The sequence below is a fragment of the Aedes albopictus genome, chromosome 3 (genome assembly GCF_035046485.1).
Source record: "Aedes albopictus strain Foshan chromosome 3, AalbF5, whole genome shotgun sequence".
In the NCBI taxonomy this organism is placed as follows: domain Eukaryota; kingdom Metazoa; phylum Arthropoda; class Insecta; order Diptera; family Culicidae; genus Aedes; species Aedes albopictus.
In genome coordinates, this window is record NC_085138.1 from 224778985 (window position 1) to 224799981 (window position 20997).

At 38.9% G+C, this 20997-nt stretch overlaps 2 protein-coding genes across 2 annotated transcripts; one reads left to right on the plus strand and one right to left on the minus strand.

Annotated features, from left to right (window-relative positions):
* Positions 1–335: 335 nt before the first annotated feature.
* Positions 336–14430, minus strand: LOC134291440 (N-acetylglucosamine-6-sulfatase-like). The gene is made up of 7 exons (XM_062859175.1): positions 14161–14430; positions 14038–14097; positions 3857–4195; positions 3618–3792; positions 1070–1584; positions 630–746; positions 336–561 (listed from the first exon to the last, which is right to left on the minus strand). Exons 1-7 carry the CDS (start codon positions 14284–14286, stop codon positions 412–414), a joined length of 1482 nt encoding a protein of 493 aa, XP_062715159.1. The 5' UTR covers positions 14287–14430; the 3' UTR covers positions 336–411.
* Positions 14431–17356: 2926 nt separating this feature from the next.
* On the plus strand, positions 17357–18429 carry LOC134291441 (iron-sulfur cluster co-chaperone protein HscB). Its single transcript, XM_062859177.1, has 2 exons — positions 17357–17764; positions 17824–18429. Exons 1-2 carry the CDS (start codon positions 17582–17584, stop codon positions 18319–18321), a joined length of 681 nt encoding a protein of 226 aa, XP_062715161.1. The 5' UTR covers positions 17357–17581; the 3' UTR covers positions 18322–18429.
* Positions 18430–20997: the final 2568 nt, after the last annotated feature.

The following is a 20997-nucleotide window of genomic DNA, read 5'->3' on the forward strand; positions in this document are numbered from 1 at the left end:
CTCCACTATCTGCCAATAACACTGGCGTCACCTGGCGTGATAGCATAATTGGTTTTCTTTAGGGGTATCCGAATTATTTCATAATCGGATTCTCCGCCCAAAAAATTAGTCGAAATCCAAAATTTCATAATTTTTGGAATCCGGGAACTATTTTCAAAAGGCATTTAAAGTTTGTATGGGGAAATTTTATTATAAATTATAAACGTAATGGGGCACCGCTCAAAAGCCAATCGAGTAAACACGTGCATTTGTCCATACTTCCGGCACAGACTGTGCTTCCGGTTTCTCAGTGTCTATTCGAAACCCTAAGCATACATACATATGAAACACGTAGGAACGATGATAAAGCACGTTTATTATTGAAATTTTAAAATATGTTACGGTAAATAAAATTTAGTTAATTGTTCAAATCTAATAAATTCGTCTACAAGTCGCCCCGACGCATTCAGTTAGATTGGTTATTGCGAGATCATACTTAGCCCGTACGGATGGAAGCATATCGTAGGCAATATTTTCAATCTGGTACATATCATTGGTCAAATCGTACGCCTCGATAAAATGCTGAAATTACAAAAAAAATAATATTAGCGACCAAAGGACATGGGTTTTAGAATTCATTCAATGCATACTTCATTATCTTTGAACTGGCAATAGATCATATCCAAATCGTCAGCCAAATGGCGTACACAACTGTAGGTATTATTCCATGCATCCTGACAATGGCACCCAGCATCCAACGAGCAAAGCTAAGACAAAGAAAGACAATAGCATTATAACATGGCAACATTCTTAATCATTGAGGTCAAACGAAGACGGCTAATACCGCATGCAACAACTCTCCACTGCCACTGTCGCAGGGACTTGGTCGAACAGCCCCAAATGGCTCACCGAAACACTACACCGTGAGCGTGTATAATGCAAATACCTAGAGGTGCACGACCTCTTTCACATACTAACCTTGTCCTTGAAGTAATCAGATTGTACGGACCAAAGTGGTAGCTAGGTGCCTCGTTATTAGCCGCCCTCGTGCTAAGTCTAGTTTTAAAAAGGTAATATTTAACAAGCTTACCATGAGTTTGTCCTTTTTTTGCCATGGACATTCTGGATTATAGGTTTCTAGTGTTCCCTCTCCCCAGTATTCTATCAATATCTGCCTTTCCTCTATCTGCGTCATATGATACAGTTTATTCAAAACTGAAGCACCGTCAGTTTGAGCAGGTACTTGCAAGCCAGCCAGTTCCAAAACGGTTGGCGCTATATCTATAAGTGTCACCGGACTGGAAACAAGTGTTTTGGGTGGAATTGTTGGTCCTGTCATAAGGAATGGAACCCGGATATCGGTTTCGTACGGCTGGCGCTTGTCGTACGGTAATCCAAACTGTCCCATGTGATACCCATTGTCTGATGTGTAGATGATGTAAGTGTTGGTCAACAGTTTTCGATTGTCCAGCATGTTAACTATCGATTCCACCATTTCGTCAACAGCCAGGAGAGATTGCCAGCGTTTGCGGTAACTTACATCTATGCTTGCAAGGATATCCGCAGGCAGTGGTGTCGGCGGCATCGTAAGTAACCAATGTTTCTCTATGAAAGAAGAATTCATGAAAACCCGGATAAAAAAATACCGTTCATTACATGGTAAATATTATTAACATATGACTGGTTTTATTGTTCACAATAAAACACATAGTAGATATATTGTTACTTTTTACAATAGAAATCAAGCCCATATAGTTCGTACAATAAGTGAACATTAGCTTTAATAGTGACTAATTGATTCGATTGTTTTTCAATAGTTCTATAATAATTTAAAGTTACTATCAGTAAAAAATAATTTAAGATGTTTTTATAGAGTTGCAAAAGTGCCTGCAAAGTTCTCATGGGCTTTTTTATTAAAAAAGAGTTTATTTCTCAATTACACTTAAAAACAATTCGTAACAAATAAATAACAATAAATATTGTTGTTGCTTGGATCATGTTTGTATAATCAAATACAAAATCACTTGATATATTTTTTTATAGTTTTCTTTTTAAATTTGAGTACAGTAGATGTTTCGGTTATCGAATGTTATTCGCTAAAACTTCAACGACTGACAGACGTCAAGCCGTGTTGGCAGAGGAAGCTCTCAATGAATAACTGAGGAAGTACTTATAGAAAACTAGCTGAAGTAGGTTTAGCCAAGTGAGGATGTTACGACAAGAAAAAGATAATCAATCATTTTTCTAATGTTTTCCAATAAATTAAAGGAATCTAGTAAATAGTAAACTACCATTGATAACAATACAATGGACTACCCGCTTTGCGGGCAGCCACAGTTGATCAGCAGGAGTAAATCAATTTAATTTTGTATGGCAAAATGCATCTAAACTTGAATTACCTGAAACACAAAGCTTTTTCCGAAAAAAATATTTGGTAGGCTTAATAGTGGTCACCGTTGTGAACAACCACTACCAAATATTTTTTCGAATAATGTGTTCCACTTTGAAGAATTTGCCTTTAGATGGTATTCGCCATACAATATTTTTGCGTTTTACTTTTAGCGATTTTTCGCGCATAGAAGCTAGCGCCACATTGGTCAATGCGGAGAGTAGGGAAACAGCCGATGTAGTTAATTCATTAGTTTAATGGGGTCAATTGAACCGATGTTAAAATAAACATGCAATAATATTTGTTGTTATGTAAACAAATTTCGCCTTTGAAAAACCAAAGAATTCATATTTCTCGGTAACAATTTTCTCCAGCATTTATAGATACTAATGGCCACATGAATTGTGAACGATTTATGGTATGGATCATACGACCTGAGGTCTGACTTGTGATATTTGGCAGTTATTTGAAAAGATTGAAGATAGATCTTATCAACAGCTGCCAAGCAATACTTACCAGACAGACATCAGAGTGTTTGATTCTTATCATAAAATGTGCATATCATTCTGGCGGCCGTTAGTGCTCGTAAATGCTGGATATAAATGTTAGCGAGAAATATAAATTCTATGGATTTTCAAAAGCAAAAACTGCTTACAAATAACAACAAATATTATTGTATTTTTATTGTAACAACGATTCATTTGACGTCATTCAATTAATTGTATTTGTATTGTAAGAACAATGAAAAAACATTAAGATATATTGTTTTCTTTTGAAAATTGCCCTAAAAATGTCTCATAAAAACACAATACATTCTATTGTTTTTCGCGAAAAAGTGTATGAAAATTTTCTCAAAATTTTATGGTTAAGATACATAACGACCACCATTTTTTATTGTAAAAGTGCCATTTACCATTCGCCGAATGGTATAGAACAATAGGGGTGATGGTAAGTGTGCTGTGCAAATTACAATACGTTTAATGGTGAATATTTTTCGAAATAATGGTGTTGTAACAATAAAATTTATCGTATTTTTATGATATTTTTTATCAGGGAATGATTGTATATTGATTGAAATATGAAATAAGATATTAGTTGAGTACTATTTAGAAACCTCAATGAAACCGATTTTTTTAATTGAACTAACAGCATCGTAAGACCAAATGTCCTTATGCCAAACGGTATTATAACAAAGATCTCAAATTTCAGAGATCAGATTCATCATGCTACTTGAAGAAACAATGATTACCTAGTGGTCCACAGGGAAGATTGTAGTTCTTGGTTCTCGGTGCCATCACGTCGGGAAAAGTATCTTTGTGCCTCTCGGCTGCAGTGTAAGGAGCATGCGGTGCTGGAGGAGCGACCATTGCGAAAAATGGCACTCCAAGTTGGACGTTAGCTAGGAAATCCACTGTACGATTACTCTGAGAAAAAAAGACTATTAATGCGGAACTCATTTGAAGTTTCCCGGTTTCCCTCCTTACTCACCAAGACATCCGTCAGATATTCGTCCGAAAACGTTACAATTTGACCATTTTCATTCAAGGTATAGTTATAGTACTTAGAGTTGCCGTGCAGTCCATGCCAATCGTTCCATCCTGGAGGTACTTCCTTGGAGTAGTATTCATTGAGGTATTTTCCCGCATAGAACGTCCGGTAGCCTGCCTGCTGAAGCAATAAGGGAAATGTCGATGGTTCGACCTTTTCCCGCCAATGGGTTCCATAGCAACCACCGGCTTGGGAATTGTTAAAAGTTTTGACGTTGTGCGCATATTGTCCTGTTAGCAGAGAACTTCTCGACGGGCAGCAAATGGGGGATGATGTGAACTGAAACGAGTGAGTTTATTATGTGTAACTTTTTCATTCTCACGACAATGTTAAAATTGGACAGAATTTGCACTTGTACAGCCATAGACGAAAAATTTCCATTGGATTTTTGAACTCGTATATCGTGTGATACTCAGGGCCGGATTTACAAATGTGGGGGCCCGGGGCCACAGTGTTATGGGGGCCCCTCTATATAGAGGATATGTTTTTCTATATATAACATGGGAAAAATCTAAAAAAAACATCAACAATTCTTATAAAAATGCATCAATGAAGGTATTACTGTAGTTGTGAAACAATTTGCTCTTTAAAAAGAAGTTGATATTCACTAAATTTATTCATAACAGATTTGATTTCTTTTGCTCTCACGCTAAAAACAATGATGAAATAAATTTACATAAAGTAAAACATGCTTTTTGCCAGTGTGCTCACAGTATTAGATCCCAGATTTAATAAAAATTCATGCTAGAGTTCACATAGAAACTGCAAGATGAATTTATAGCTGGAATTTTCGAGAAATCTAGTATAAGTTGTAGCGCATTCGGTAGTGTCGTTTTTGTGAAATTCAAAGAGAATTTCTCGGTAATTGCTGCTGCAATCTTTGATGAAGTTGCTGGTCGATAACAATAAAGTTCTGAGATGAACCAGCCTCGGGCTGAAAATCTCATAAATAAAGACATAAAAAAAGCAATAAAGTATGAAAACTTAACAAAAATTTCGACAATGATTTTTCATAAGGGCCTAACTGACTTGATCGATTTCTCTTCGTCGACTCTCTCTTTCGCTAATAACTTGGTCAAAACCAACAAAATCATTATTCTTTTTGTTTCTATAGCAACATGTAATCGCCTTCTTCGCATTTCAACCAAAAAATCTTTGGAAAACTCAATACACATTCTGTGAAAACACAAAGAGAGGATCGATGAAGAGAACTCGAAAATGTCAGTTAGGCCCAAATGAAAAATCAGTGTCGATTTGTTCTAATGTTACTGCTGGAGTCCTGGCGACCTCCCAAAAGAATTTTCAACTTAACTTTGAAATCAAAAGGATTATTAAAAAGTTTGAAGAAATTTTACCGGGAATCCATGATAAATTCACAGACAAACAGACGTAACACTTCGAACGATTTTAGATTTAAATCATAGTCACGGAAACATATTCGCCCAATGCTAAAAGTACTAAGTTTGGCCGACCATCAACTAGGTGGCGGTAGTGAGCAAACGTCAAACTCGAACAAAAACGATGCGAGCGCCACGGGTGGGCAGTTGGCCACCTATCGAATTTTGAGAAATACCGTTAAATCGTTGTACGATGGGAATTATCAGAGTGTTACGTCTGTTTGTCTGTGATAAATTCATAATGTAGTTACGGATATAAAATACTATTGAACTAGAAAATCTTTTACCGAAAACCTGGACAAAAGATTAGCCAATTTCTCCACAAATTTCTTCTATAATTTTCTCAATGAATCTATTGATGTTATTAGAAGTTCGCCAACGATTCATCCTAATTTCAGTAAGCAAATCTCTCAACTTATAAAATTTGGACTAAAACTATTCAAAACAATCTGCCTTATATTCTAGCTAGAAAACATCCAGAAAATGTTGCAACAGTTTTGGTGTTCTCCGATTTGAGTAAAATCAAACACTAGTATTTCAAAAATACTTCTAAATTTCAAAAAAAAATCTTTCAATTTCTCTAAAAACTCGGTGGTAAATTCTTAAAAATGTTTTCATAAACCAAGAAAAAAACAAACTTATTCAGCAGGAACTTTTTGACTCTTCAATTTACAGTTTTGCTTAAGCGTACCTTGGTTATAAGTCTAGGGAGGGCCAAGGCCATGTCGGTATAGATTTTTATACTCCAGAACTGCTCCAAATATTCTTATTGCCTGAATCTTGTGATTCTGGAGGGGGCCAGGCCCTCTGGCCACCCTTATTTACGGCAATGGAGATTTGGTGTTTATCTAGAATTCAGTCGAAGATTTTCTACATGATTTCTGGTAATTTATCTTGCACAAATAAAAATAAATGAAAAAAGTTTCCAGGAAACAATTTATAATTTCACAAATAGCTGGACAAATAGTTGCAGTCTTGCTGAAACGAATCACAACATATCACAGTTGCTTGAAGTTCTAATGACAAAAATCTAACCAAAAGAGAAGTGTCTTGCACTAGTGTTTTTTCTTGCATCACATTTTTTGTGAAGTGAAATTTTGTGGGGGCCCCTGAAATGTGGGGGCCCGGGGCCCTGCCCCCCTGGCCCCCCCTTAAATCCGGCTCTGGTCAGACTAGCCGGGCTAGTGAGAAAACATCGATTTCGTAACGAATAGGCAGCTTCCATTTATTACTCAACGCTGACATTTTTTGACCCCTCTCCCTCCTCCGTAACGTATTTTTTGTATGAAAATAGTTTTTGTGTGAACAGTAACGCTTGGCCGTACTCCCCCTCCTCCAAGAGAGTTATGTAATTTGTGAACGCCGCCATAGTAGCATACCCGAGACCATACCAAACCATGTGGGAGTTTTGTTACCTATAATCAGGGTTCGTAATTTCCGTTGCAGCGATATGAAATAAGCTATTCTCGGTGGGAGAGCTTGTTTTCATTTTTTTTTGCTTGAGAAACACTTTTCCCCTCCAGCACTTTTTTCAAGAGTAGGGTAAGAAATCAAACTTTGAACTAGTCAAATTGTAATCTTAATTTGAACCATTTCGAAATTCATTAAAACGACGTACTTTTTAGCCAAATATTGTCCAGAAAAAGATGTTAAACAGCTTTCCGTAATATATCCTGATAACATGGAATTTAAAAGCATTGAAAAAAGCGTTTTTGTCATGGAAAACAGGCAATTGAAAAATCACTGTGTTTTCACCTATTTCCCCCCAGAGAAAGCCCATTTTCGGTGCACCCATACAGCTCATGCATTGCATCACACGCAATAAGTGAATACGTCAAAAGAAAGCTTATTTATCGTAGAATCGACCAACCGAATAATATTCCACATTATTTGTCATAAAATTATCAAATTTAAGTGATTCTTACTTGGAGAATGTTATCTTAAGTTGAACCATTTGTAATCTAAATTTGAACTAGTAAACGGGGGTGAGCTTCTAGTGTTAGCCTGTAGATTGCGCTAGTGGTTGCTTTGTTTACTCTTGGGGGATGAAAAATTTGAAACTTAATTTCCAAATTCCTAAAGAATTTCGAACATTCTTAGTTGAGATTCCACTGCCTAATGAAAAATAGATATGAGAATTAGCAGATTCATGTGATTTTTAATTGTTTAGCATGGAATTGGCTGTTTTGTGAGTTGCTCGAGCTGCTGCCGCCAGTAGTTCAAATTAAGATTAAAATTGGTTCAAATTATGATTACGATGGTTCAAATTAAGATTAAAATCATTGTTGATGAAAAATCGAATATTTCAATGAAATTCGGTGCAAATACAAACTTTTTACCATTTAACAGAAAGCTTATACCCGTGGCTTTCATGTACATACGATTTTGCAGTAGTAAATTATTTCCATGTGGGAGAAAAAATCACTTAAAATTTGCACTGCTTCAGAAAACCGCAATTTGGTTCAAATTTTGATTACCTACCCTAGCGAATATTGACAACTGAAAATAGCTTGAATCTGCGGATAATTTGTTTTCGTTTTATTTAATTTTCACGAAACATTTTTCAAAGCAGATTAACAAAAAATGTGCCCGTGACGGGATTCCAACCTGGAACAAAACAACCGTGACACGCGCACTCTATCCACATCACCATGCCAACCACACAGAGGGAGTAGAAAGTTTACTGCATAAAAGCAATCATCATCGGCATCATAGTAGTCAAGGAAAGACAGCATTGGTTGACGAAGGGCAAACGAAATTCTCGCTGCTTTGGGAGTGAGTGAAATAGTTATTTATGTAACGAGTTGCAAAAAGTTGATTTTTTCAGCACGAGTCGTACATTTATCCAACGAGGCTTGCCGAGTTGGATAAATACGAAGAGTGCTGAAAAAATCTAGTTTTGCAACGAGTTCCATACAACGTTTTATGCAATGATTTTTTCAAAATGCAACCCATTTGAGTTGCATAATGTTCATAATGCAACTCAAATGAGTTGCATTATGAACATTATACAACTATTTTTCATTATGCAACTCATTTCAGTTGCATAATGAACCAGTTCGGAAAAATTGGATATTATGATATCAAAATGAGTTATATAAAATATAAATTATGATACTGAATTGCATAAAAATATTTGTAATTGCGTTTCAAATTCCCATACTTTTCACTCGCAATTAGAGCAACATTATGGCCTACTTTTCTTCACTAAAACAAGAGTGCCGAAAAGTACTACTTTTCGGCACTCTTAAGAGTGCTGACAAGTAGCACTTTTCGGCACTTTTGCTAGCACACAATTTTTTTAACTATAGCCGCTTTCGCTGATACCGCTGCTGCTTCTACATCCACTGAGCAGCTCGAGTTCGAATCAGAATGGTTAAGACTTTATTTGCGTTTTCGCACTCTTGCAAACTAGTGCGATAGTCCAGTGGTGAAATAAAGCGCTATATTTATTGAAGGATATAGTGTAAGTGAGCAAGGAAGATTTGGACAAGAAAACACACTCGACATTCATCGCTGGAATTCGATCCTGGGATTTTATCCCTGCAAAAATCTTGCATGCTGGTCATCTCCAGCAGCTTATGGAAGTTTCAAAATGTATCTAGATCTTCAGCCAATCATAGGCCATTAGATCGGCCCATATTCGCATTGTGAGAAAAAAGTTGTCAAAGTCCTCGGGGCACCCCCTAGAATTGTGCCTTTGGATGAGAATAATCTGTAAAAATTTCAGCTCAATCGGGTAAAAACTGAGATGGTGCAAATGAAATAAAGTTTTGTATGGGATTTTCAGTCAAAACAAATTAGATGACCTCCAGTATTATAAGTATACATAGCTGCCTATGATGTAGCAAGGGAGTTTCGAAGGGTAAACGGGGGCAGATGTCTTCATCCTGCTTTCCTTATGTGAAATCGCAATTAATTGAGAGTTGTACTATGATATAGTCTTCTACGAAGTTGTTCCCCAGCCCCTAAGATATTAACTGTTATTTTTTTTCGGATGTTGAGTTCACCAGTGCTCACATTTTCCGTGGACAACCCACTACAGGCATACCTCGATAGTACGTACACCACCGCTTCGTTTAGTGTACATACTATCGAAACGTACGTACTATCGAATCACAAATTTTTATTTCAAATTTCATTTTCAAATCAAAGAATGTTATTTCTAGAACGTCACCCAACTAACATTTTCAGCGCTATAAGCTTCAGTCATTTGCTTTCTGTTGTGTAACCATCGAGTAAAAGCAGTCAACGCTGAATAAAAGGAAAGCTAGTCAAATATAAATCATAAGCTAATACACGACTGCAAAACAAGCACCATACATCTACCAAACTCGGTTTTCAGAAATCCATTGCTTGTCACTGGGGCTGCCTTTACTCCACCCTATTCCAACTCCGGGAGATTTCCCGGAAGATGTGAAAACTTGAACACATCGAATAGGAGTCCCCACTAACAAATCAGCTGCTACTATACAGTACAATTCATTATAATGACAAACCCCCAAACCAGAAGCGCTTTAAAGGCCGTTATGCGATTTAATTACGGCTAGATGCTGTAATAAAGAAACTGTTGGTTTACCAACACGGCTTGTCGGATGTAAACATTATTGTCAAAACAAACTTGAGGCGGGATATACAGCTACTACACAAATTCTTTACAGCTATCCATGTATGTGCTGTGAAACTATTTGGGTTGCTTTTATTGCACTTTAATTCAATGCCGGAAGATTTGCCGGAAGATGTGCAAATCGAGTAAGAGTCCCAGCCACTACAACAGCTGCTTTTATACAGTACGTTTTGTAATGTTGCCAAAACACAAAACAGCAGCGCTTCGTAGCCGTTTAAAGAACACTCTTTCAGCTAGAAGCTGTGAAGAAGAATCTTTTGGCGCAACCACACAGCTTGTTCAATGTAAACATTATTGCGTTTGACGTTTCACAAGCTTTTACAGCAAGATGAAGTTGGGTAATGTTTCTTGTAGGACAATTATGAAGCCTTTCCTGGAGTAAAACAAAACGGGCTATTTTCTATGTTATTTATATATAGCAGTGTGGCAGCGAGGACATCATCGGGACCAGTGGATACGGAGATCGGGAGTTCGATTCCAAGTAGCGGCAAGTACTTTCATTATTCAATTTTAAAAGTGATAATTCCAGTTCCACATGTATTGCGTCACGGTATCCATAACCTAATTATATTTAATCGTTCAATTTGGGGATGCTGTAAAACTATTTTTTAACAACTGCGAAAAGGCTGAAAAAGCGCCTTCTCAAGATGTTATTCAGTTAGTGGTTACATAAGAGCCGAGAAAAGAGCTATGACTAGGTGGCATAGAAGCTGATCGCACATGTTCAAGCTGATTAAGTTCGCCAGATTCATTGGTATAGGGCTTGCATAGAAGCTTCCGTCCATATGTACAACACAGTAACTCAGCATCAAGCCGTATTAAGGACGTTTTGTTGACGTTTACATTCACAATAAATGTTAGTTGGGCAGGATTGCCAAAAAATTACATGTGGCCTAAGGGTCCGTTTATTAATTACGTAATTTTGCTTGTTTAGAATCCTATCTTTATTGGAGAAATCTTCTTGTGCTTTGGAGATGCTTCGTAGAGACATCTCGTCTCTGGGAACTTATATTGATTTTATTTGAATTATCTTTTAGAACCATCCAAACTGGTCTAGATATAATCAAATCGATCTAGATCAGTTATATCTTGTTATAGAAACATTATAGAATTATTTTCTCCTACAATATTTATTGCCGTGATATTTTCAAAACCTTCTGAACATTGCTCCTTCTAGAACAACTCCAAGAGTTTATTTTTTTTACGAGAAGGGATTCCTAGAGGTATCCCGAAGCTCTTGGAGGAATCCCGGAATTCTTGGAGGAATTCAAGGAAAAATTATTTGATGAATCTTAGAAAGAATTCCTGTAGGAATCTCGGAATGAATTTCTGGAGGAATCTTAGAATGAATTCATGGAGAAATCCCGGAACGAAATTCCTGGAGGTATTCAGAAAGAAATTCCTGAAGAAATCCTGGAAGTCCCGAAAGTATTACAGAAGAAATTCTTGGTAATGTTTCGGAAGGAATCTCTGAAGAAATCTCTGAAAGAGACCCTGGAATCTCAACAGGAATCGTAGAAGAAACTCTGGAAGAATCCCTAAGGAATCCCAGAAAGAATTCCTGGAAAAATCTCGTAACCAACACTTAGAGGAATTTCGGAACTGAAAGAAACTTGAAACTTGAATAAATCCCTAAAGCAAGCGAGAAAGCGAAATGTCTTTCCCCGAATCCCACATTTCGGGTTAACCCAGAAACAATTGAATTGGTACAGCCTATAGGACAATGCAAGCCGCGGTTGCTAAAGAATTTTTTCCTGAGTTTTTCATGTTTTGTGACCTTTTTGTTTACGTTCGGACTTCAAGAGATTTCTTCAAGAATTTCTCAAAAAGTCCCTGGAATCCTCCAGCAATTACATCCGAGATTCTCCGAACAGTTTCTTTCGGGATGTCTCCGGATTTGTTTTTTTTTTGGGCATTCAGATGGTATTCCGGTTAATTCTAACAACTTCACCCAGAATTTCTCTAGGAGTTCTTTCGGGAATTGTATCAGAAATTCTTACCGAGATTCCTTCAAAAACTCCTTGCAACAATCCGTAAGGAATCCTTACTAAGGATTTATTCCTGGAATTTCATACGAGATTCTTTCCGGAGCATCTCCTGGGAATTCTTCGGGACTTTCTTCTAAAACCCTTCCAGAAATCCTACAAGATCCCTGACAAGAGCTTAATTCAGTATTCTTCTAAAAGCTTCTCCGAGATCCCTCCAGGAACTTCTCCCGGTTTTTTTTCGGGAGATACTTCTGATTTAAGTATTCCTTCTGGGATTCCTACAATAATTTTACCAGGTAAACTTTCTGGGATTTTTCCAGGATTCTTTCGGAAATTCCTTCCGGGATTCCTCCGTGAATTTCTTCTGGATGACTGTCAGAAATTACTTTTCAGGAACTTCTTCCGGGATTCCTCTTAGAGCTTCTTCTAGGAATTCTTTCAGAAACTGTTTCTGGGATTTCTTCGAGAACTTTTTCCAGGAATCATCTAGGGACTCTTTTTTGGTTTCTACCAAGAGCTTCGTCAGGAATTCTTGCAGACGCTTCTGGAATTCTTTCAGATGTTTGTAATGGAAATCCTCCTGGAATTCATTATGGATTTTTTAGAGTATTTTGTTTTTGGTAATCCTCTGGAGTTTCTGTAGGATTTTTTTGAATAAACAATAAGCAACTTAGTTATAGCTCCCTCCTAGAGGAATTATAGAATAAGTTTATGGAGAAACCACGGAAGGAATACCTGGAAGAGTTTCAGGAAAAATTACTAAGGTAATCCTAGAAGGAGTAATGCTGAAGGAATTTCAAAATTAATTTCTACAGAAATCCAGGAATCTCTGGAAGAATCACGGGAAACTTCTTGGAACAATCCTGGCAAGAGTTTTTGACGGAACCCCAGGATGGAACCTCTTAAGGAATCTCAGAAAAAAAAACTCCTGGGAAAACTCCAGAGGGATTTTCTGAAGGAATCCTAAATAAACTTTCGGAAGAATTTTATTAAGAGCTTACGGAATCCCAGAAGAACGCTCTGGAACAAATTTTTGGACGAACTACGAGTGGAGTCCCGGATGGAATTCTTGTGGAATCCCAGAAGGAACTCCATGAGGTGAGCCACCATCAAGTTAGAAAACAGCACACGCACGCATACCCCCAAATCCAACCACTCATGATAAGCTGGCGTGTTTTTTTTTTTAATGCGAGACGAGAGCTGACGATTTTTTTAAGTCCGAATCGTTAACAACAAAGCCACGAAACGTCAAAAACTATGAACATTTTCCTTAGTAACCGCGGCTTGCAGTGCCCTACGGCACTCAAAGTTGTTTAAATTTCCGAACTCATGGAAAACTGGCAAATATTTTATACGTATCGTAAAAAAACATTAATTGTTGGAAAACGAAAAATAATAACAAGTAAGAGAACTGAAATCAATGGTTTGGAAGGTTTGGATAAGTAACTTAATGGGTTTGATTCATGTTTTGGAGAGCAATCTTCGCCGAGAAATTTAGTTTTTTTTATTCCGATACAAAATAGAACCATCATATGCCTTTTTATTTTATTACAACGTTCTATTGGTAAAGAAAGCGTTTAGTTAATAACTGTGCAAGTGCTAATAGACCACTAAGCTGAGAAGCAGTCGTCCCCAACTGGGATGTAACGCCAGAATGATGATGCCAGATACCCTTAAATGTGGGGGCCCGGGCCTAACCGTCCCCCCCCTAGATCCGACCCTGATTACAGTAAATTATTCGACTGACCCTCGCGACCCGCTGGATGATGGCCGGCGACCCCCCTTGGGGGTCATGACCCACAGTTTGGGAAACCATGACTGAAAATCCGTGTTATAGGAGTCTGTATAACACAAATTCATAGTATCGGAATCTCTGCTATACGTCTACTAATGATTCGAACCCATTTTTGAAGATTAAAAATAAAATAAATTTTGGTGTACGTACTATCGAGGCAAAATGTACGTACTATCGAGGGTACGTACTATCGAGGTACGCCTATTCTTATTTCAGGGGGTATGCTTCTAAATGCAAAATCTTTCATTTTTCTTCTGTAAGCTCAAGCCACCCTAGAGTCAATTGTAAAGAGAAATTTTGCATGTTTTACTTACAGCGTTCAGAAAAGTTGCTCCTCTATTTGCTATCAGTTGTTGCGTCTGGATCATCGGATTCTGTTAATTATAAAATGTCACAGTAAAATCTTGACTTATACCTAGATATAAAACGATACAAACCAGTCCATTGAGAACCACGTCCTGGTCGTCGGTCAGAATGATTACGAAGTTGGGAGCGCTTTCTTCGGCTTGAACGACGCAGGCAAAAGCCAATATGACGAGTGATATTCTGAGAAGAGATTCCATTTTGTTTTCATAGCCACTGCACGAAATTTTATTTCAAAATACACCGGCACTCATCTTAAAATTAATTCTAACAGTTAAGTAGTTATCTACAAATCAACCGAGCGGCTGGATTAATGCGGAATCGAGGGCATCAACTCCAGACCTTGACACTCTTTGGCGATACGCACTCCGACCAGAAACAGACCAGCGCTCTTCACCAGTGCCCTGGAACATAAACATACGTGCGTGACAATCAATTTTTACGCGATTACGTGTTTCGGCTGACAGCTGAACACAACCGAGCGACTGAAATGGGCAGAATTTATCAAATAACTCACCATTTGTAGTCATCGTAGTAGATGTTCTTGAAGAATGCAATGAAGCTGTTGTTCTTTGGGGCCATTCTGTCGGAAATTTTCCTGTTTTTGCACGATTTTCACTGAAAATTGCACAGCAGTTAGAAGAGTTTTCCCGGATCGGAACGATACGAAAAAACGAGGAGGAAATCAAAGAGACTGACAGTTCCAGTATCAACAACATGCGCTTCTGCACGCTAGTTTGAGAATACCCATTAAATGGGGCTTAAGTACCCATTTTTTGATTCAGTACTAAGCTGTCACAAAAAGAGTATTTTTCTGACAACAAATAATGGGTATTTTAACCCCATTATGAACTTTGCCTTCTGTATTCAATAATGGGTAAATAGTATGCATATTAGTTATGAAAATTTCATGACCGCCATCTTTTAACTTAGTGTTTTTGTGACTCTAGCTGGATGCACAAATTTGATAAAAACGAATATCTACGAGAATATCTACGTATCGATTGGAAGCAACAGAAAACATCCCAATAACCCGTAGGTAAGTAGTATCGATGAATATTTTATTAAGTTGTTTTTAACAATACTCGTTTCTCATTGCAGATGACTGCAGTCATGAGTACTTCGAGAAAAATTGTGGCAATTCGCAAACAATATGGATTTGCGGAATCCAACAAGGAATTCGACCGGAACAGTACTAGGAGAACAGCAGTGGATGCGGGAAAATAATAAATACGAAATTGTATACTGCTATAGAAATAGATAGAAATAGACAATCATTTTACAGCTAGTCATTTAATTCTTATTATTGTCATTTTCTTCTACACGCTAGTTTGAGAATACCCATTAATGGGTACTTTAGTACCCATTTCGAACAAAAGTGGCTTAACCCATTAAATGGGTATTTGCCGTTTACCCATTAATGGGTATTCGACTCGAACTTCAAAAAATGGGTATTTTTAACTCTTGATGTTTGTATAGAAAATGGGTAAAAATGCCCCATTATTTCGGGAACGATTTTGAAGTTTGAGGTTAAGATTAGCAAAATGATCTTAGAAGAAAATGACAATAATAAGAATTAAATGACTAGCTGTAAAATGATTGTCTATTTCTATCTATTTCTATAGCAGTATACAATTTCGTATTTATTATTTTCCCGCATCCACTGCTGTTCTCCTAGTACTGTTCCGGTCGAATTCCTTGTTGGATTCCGCAAATCCATATTGTTTGCGAATTGCCACAATTTTTCTCGAAGTACTCATGACTGCAGTCATCTGCAATGAGAAACGAGTATTGTTAAAAACAACTTAATAAAATATTCATCGATACTACTTACCTACGGGTTATTGGGATGTTTTCTGTTGCTTCCAATCGATACGTAGATATTCTCGTAGATATTATTCGTTTTTATCAAATTTGTGCATCCAGCTAGAGTCACAAAAACACTAAGTTAAAAGATGGCGGTCATGAAATTTTCATAACTAATATGCATACTATTTACCCATTATTGAATACAGAAGGCAAAGTTCATAATGGGGTTAAAATACCCATTATTTGTTGTCAGAAAAATACTCTTTTTGTGACAGCTTAGTACTGAATCAAAAAATGGGTACTTAAGCCCCATTTAATGGGTATTCTCAAACTAGCGTGTAAGATCATTTTGCTAATCTTAACCTCAAACTTCAAAATCGTTCCCGAAATAATGGGGCATTTTTACCCATTTTCTATACAAACATCAAGAGTTAAAAATACCCATTTTTTGAAGTTCGAGTCGAATACCCATTAATGGGTAAACGGCAAATACCCATTTAATGGGTTAAGCCACTTTTGTTCGAAATGGGTACTAAAGTACCCATTAATGGGCACGGAAAAATATTAAAACCCAAAGAATAAGTTTTAAAAACTCAAATTTGGCTAAACTGCTTTTAGTTTTAACTCAAAGTTGGGTTGTTTTCTCCCTCGCCCCACCGCAATGTTGTCGAAAACAAAGAGAGAAGCACCGACGCATCCGCTGCTCTTCCGTGGAAGAAGCCAAATTTGGGTTTTCTTGAGTTAACCCAAATTTGCGTCATTTGAGGCCTCCGTTGGGTGAAAATAACTTACCAGTGGGTTAATTTTTTTGCCGCTCTCAAACGAGAACTACTCACTCACCACTTTCGCTGTTTGACGCAAATTTGAGTTATTCCACGGAAGACCGGGAAAACCTGTCAAAACGACAAGGATTCGCCACTTTGGTATACTCGAGACACTTTAGTCAAAACAACTTAAATTTGGGTTGATTTGTAGTTCCGTGGGTATTCTCAAACTAGCGTGTGATGCGATTGACGTGATTACGCCGACGCGTGTTGCTGCGATGGAACTCACACAAACGAAGCACTTTGCTATAAAACCGGTGCAGCTCGATTTTATGACGAAACTTTTTGGAACAAGCTGACACTGCGAACATGATTGCGATGTTATTTCCAGGATGGCTGGCTGATCCTTTTGACCGCGCCCACTAGCCATATTACGAAACAAAAATTCTTTAATATATTATTACTCTGTGCAAGCCTTTGTATTCTACGTGCAGTTGAAACCCGGAATTTCAGACTAGCGAAGTTTGATTTTTCTCCAAATCCGCGCGTCGGACCTAACTTCGGAAGTGGTGCGCTGTATAGCGGACCAAGTTTACTAGCGCACCAATTCCGAAGTTAGGTCCGACGCGCGGATTTGGAGAAAAATCCAACTTCGCTAGTCGAAAACTCCGACTTTCAACTAAAAATTGAGAATATGTCGTTAAATAAATTGCATAAATACTGTACCTGGTAGAAAACGTATGTCTGTTCCAGTTTCATTACAATTTTCGCGGCGGTGGCGGTGATAAGAAAATCAGCTGACGGCTTGGCTTGTTTGTAAATAAAAGTTTACGGCTCTGAAAATACCATTCTCGATTGTGCAACAAATTTAAGTAAAATTTCGAATTATATATGCTGTGGAACCATCCACAACAGAAACAGAATGCTTCGTCTGCCTGTAACGCGATACTTATCCGCTTTGGTGCAATCCACGGCGACCCATACAGCCACCGGAAGGCTGTACTGCTCAACCGCCAAAGTGTGCTGGAGCTGCTCGAAGCCATTGGTGAAGAAGGATAAATTCTTCTGTGGCAGTTGTGGAACACTGCAGCGAGTCGAAGATGTGGTAAGACAAACAAACAAAACTAAGCTAGACTGTACCTTACATTATTCTTAATATTCTAGGATTACTTTAAACTGCTAGACGTTTCGAACCGGTTCGACGTGGATTCATCTGCGTTAACCTCAAACTTCCGACGGTTGCAAAGCATGCTCCACCCGGACAAATTCAGTCGACGGTCCAACGAAGAAAAAGCCAACTCCCTCGAATGGAGCTCACTAGTAAACAAGGCATACAAAACCCTAAACACACCACTAACCCGAGGCCGGTACATACTTAAGCGAAATGGGGTTCAAATTTCCGAGGAGAATACTTCGGTTGATCCGGAGTTTCTCATGGACATGATGGACAAGAATGAGGCCGTTGAGGAAGCCTCGAACTATGACGATTTGGATGAAATCGGCCAAACGTTGAAGGCAGAAATCGATGAGCTGTACGAGAAGCTGAACGATAGCTTTCTGGAGAATGACTTGGAGCAGGCAAAGGAAAATCTAATCCGGTTAAAGTATTTATTAAATATTGAAGCAGTTGTAAAGGAAAAGTTGCTGAAATACAAAGTGTAGTAGATCTAGATATTGATTATCAAATTTTAAAAATCAGTTTTTGTTTCGCTTCATGAGTAGGTATAATGTTTTTGGCATCAATTTTAGAATAATAAAAACTAAGCTCTAGTCCTTTATTAAAACCTACATAAAAGAGAAATGAACTAACTAGAATCAATGGCACTGTTAGTACTAGCTACATACATCTGTTCTTAATATGATACGGAAGGCCGTTTTATTTTTACTATCTTTCTTCTCTTTCATCATCATTCGCCTTGCAACTTTGGGGATGCAAATCGATGTAAAGCAATGTTGAATAGTAGGGATGAGAGTCCATCACCTTGTCGCAGTCCCCGGCGAGATTCGAATGAACTGGATAGTTCACCCGAAACCCTTAGGTACGCAGTTTTGCACACCATCCATCGTTGCTTTAATAAATCTAGTCAGCTTCCCAGGAAAGCCGTTTTCGTCCATGATTTTCCATAGCTCTGCGCGGTCAATACTGTCGTATGCCGCCTTGAAGTCGAACGGGTGATGCGTTGGGACCTGGTATTCACGGCATTTCTGGAGGATTTGCCGTACGGTGAAGATCTGGTCCGTTGTCGACCGGCCGTCGATGAAGCCGACTTGATAACTTCCCACGAATTCATTCGTTTTCGGTGACAGGCGACGGAAAATGATCAGGGATAGCACTTTGTAGGTAGCATTCAAGATAGTGATCGCCCTGAAGTTCTCACATTCCAAATGGTCGCCTTTCTTGTGAATGGGGTAGATTACCCCTTCCTTCCACTCCTCCGGTAGCTGTTCGGTTTCCCAGATCCTGTTATTGTGGATTTACCGGCTACTTGCATTCTACCGGTCGCTTCAGTATGGCCTCCAAAGTAGCCGTTTTATAAAAAGAGTAACTTAGAAATGATTTTAAACATTTTTATTGTATGCGCTATTCCTCGTTGCCACTAGCTACTCAGCGACATTCATTTTTTGACAATCAAGTTGATTTTTATATGAAAACGGCTACTTTGTAACGGCTACTTAAGTAACCGGTGGAATACAGGTAGCCGCTAAATCCACAATATCAGCCGATGCAGACAGGTGGCCAACTTTTCTGGGCCCATCTTGATGAGTTCAGCTGCGATACCATCCTTACAAGTGTTTTGTTAGTTTTGAGCTGGTGAATGGCATCTTTAACATCTCTCAGCGTGGGAGTTGGTTCATTTCCGTCCTCCGCTGCACTGGCGTCGTCGTTTCTTCCGTTGCCGTGGTCTCCCGTGCCTACGTTCTCCACCTTGTTCTCCACGTCATTCAGGCGCTGATCGAAGTGCTGCTTCCACCTTTCGATCACCTCACGTCCGTCCGTCAAGAGGCCTCCGTCTTTATCCCTGCATATTTCGGCTCGCGGCAAGAAGACGTTGCGAGATGTGTTGAGCTTCTGATATAACTTCCGTGTTTCTTGGGAACGGCACAGCAGTTCCATCTCTTCGCACTCCGCTTTTTTCAGGTGGCGCTTTTTCTCCCGAAAGAGACGGGTCTGCTGTTTCCGCTTCTGTTTGTAACGTTCCACGTTCTGTCGGGTCCATTGCTGCAGCATTACCGCCCTCGCTGCGTTCTTCTCCTCCAAAACCGTTCTGCATCCTTCGTCGAACCATTCGTTCCGTCGATTCCGTTCCACGTACCCGATGGTGCTCTCGGCTGCGTCGTTGATGGCTGCTCTTACTGCACTCTAGCAGTCCTCTAGAGGGGCCTCATTGAGCTCGCTCGTCTGGCAACGCGGCCTCGAGATTCTGCGCGTATGCTGAAGCGACATCCGGTTGTTTTAGTCGCTCTAAGTGCTCTAAGTTGCACCGTGGCGGTCGCCGGTACCGTACATTGTTGATGACGGAGAGTTTTGGGCGCAGTTTGACCATTACCAGATAGTGGTCGGAGTCGATGTTGGCGCCACGATAGGTCCTGACGTCGATAATGTCGGAGAAGTGCCGTCCGTCAATCAGAACGTGGTCGATTTGGTCGTGGTCGATCATTCAGCTTTGTATATCAGCTTTGTATATCATTCAGAACCTGACTCCGGATAATCGAGTCCGACCTGTATACCTACTAGCTAATTATATATTGTAAACTTAAATCACTAATACTACAGTACTTTACCCTATAAAACCGATAAAACCCAAACCCCATCCATAAATAAAATCAGTCTTGCTAAACTTACCATCCGAATACTACGAACGTATCTAGTGAAAGTCCGAAAACCCCAGTGAGTGAACGCGTGTGAACCCCCCTTCAGAGTCTGCTGCCGTTGTTCCAGTCCAGCTTGACCATCGAAGGCCGGTCCGCGAATATCCGCCGAGTGAATTCAGGATCGGTAAAAAGTTACTGTGCATTTGACAAAATGGTCCTTCGAGCCGGATGATGGACAAGTGATAAAGTGGAATCGCGGCAAAAGTGCAAAAACTAAACCAAAATCGGCAGTGCTATCGATTAGAGATGGTCGGGTTTCAGATTTTACAGACCCGAACCCGACCCGTACCCGAAAAATTTTTAATTTCAAAACCCGTACCCGACCCGAACCCGAGAAAAAAAATTTCGTCAAACCCGGACCCGACCCGAACCCGAAAAATTTTCGGCGGTCAAACCCGAACCCGACCCGAACCCGAGAAAAATATTTCTCAAGAAACCCGACCAAAACCCGAGTTCAAAAATAAT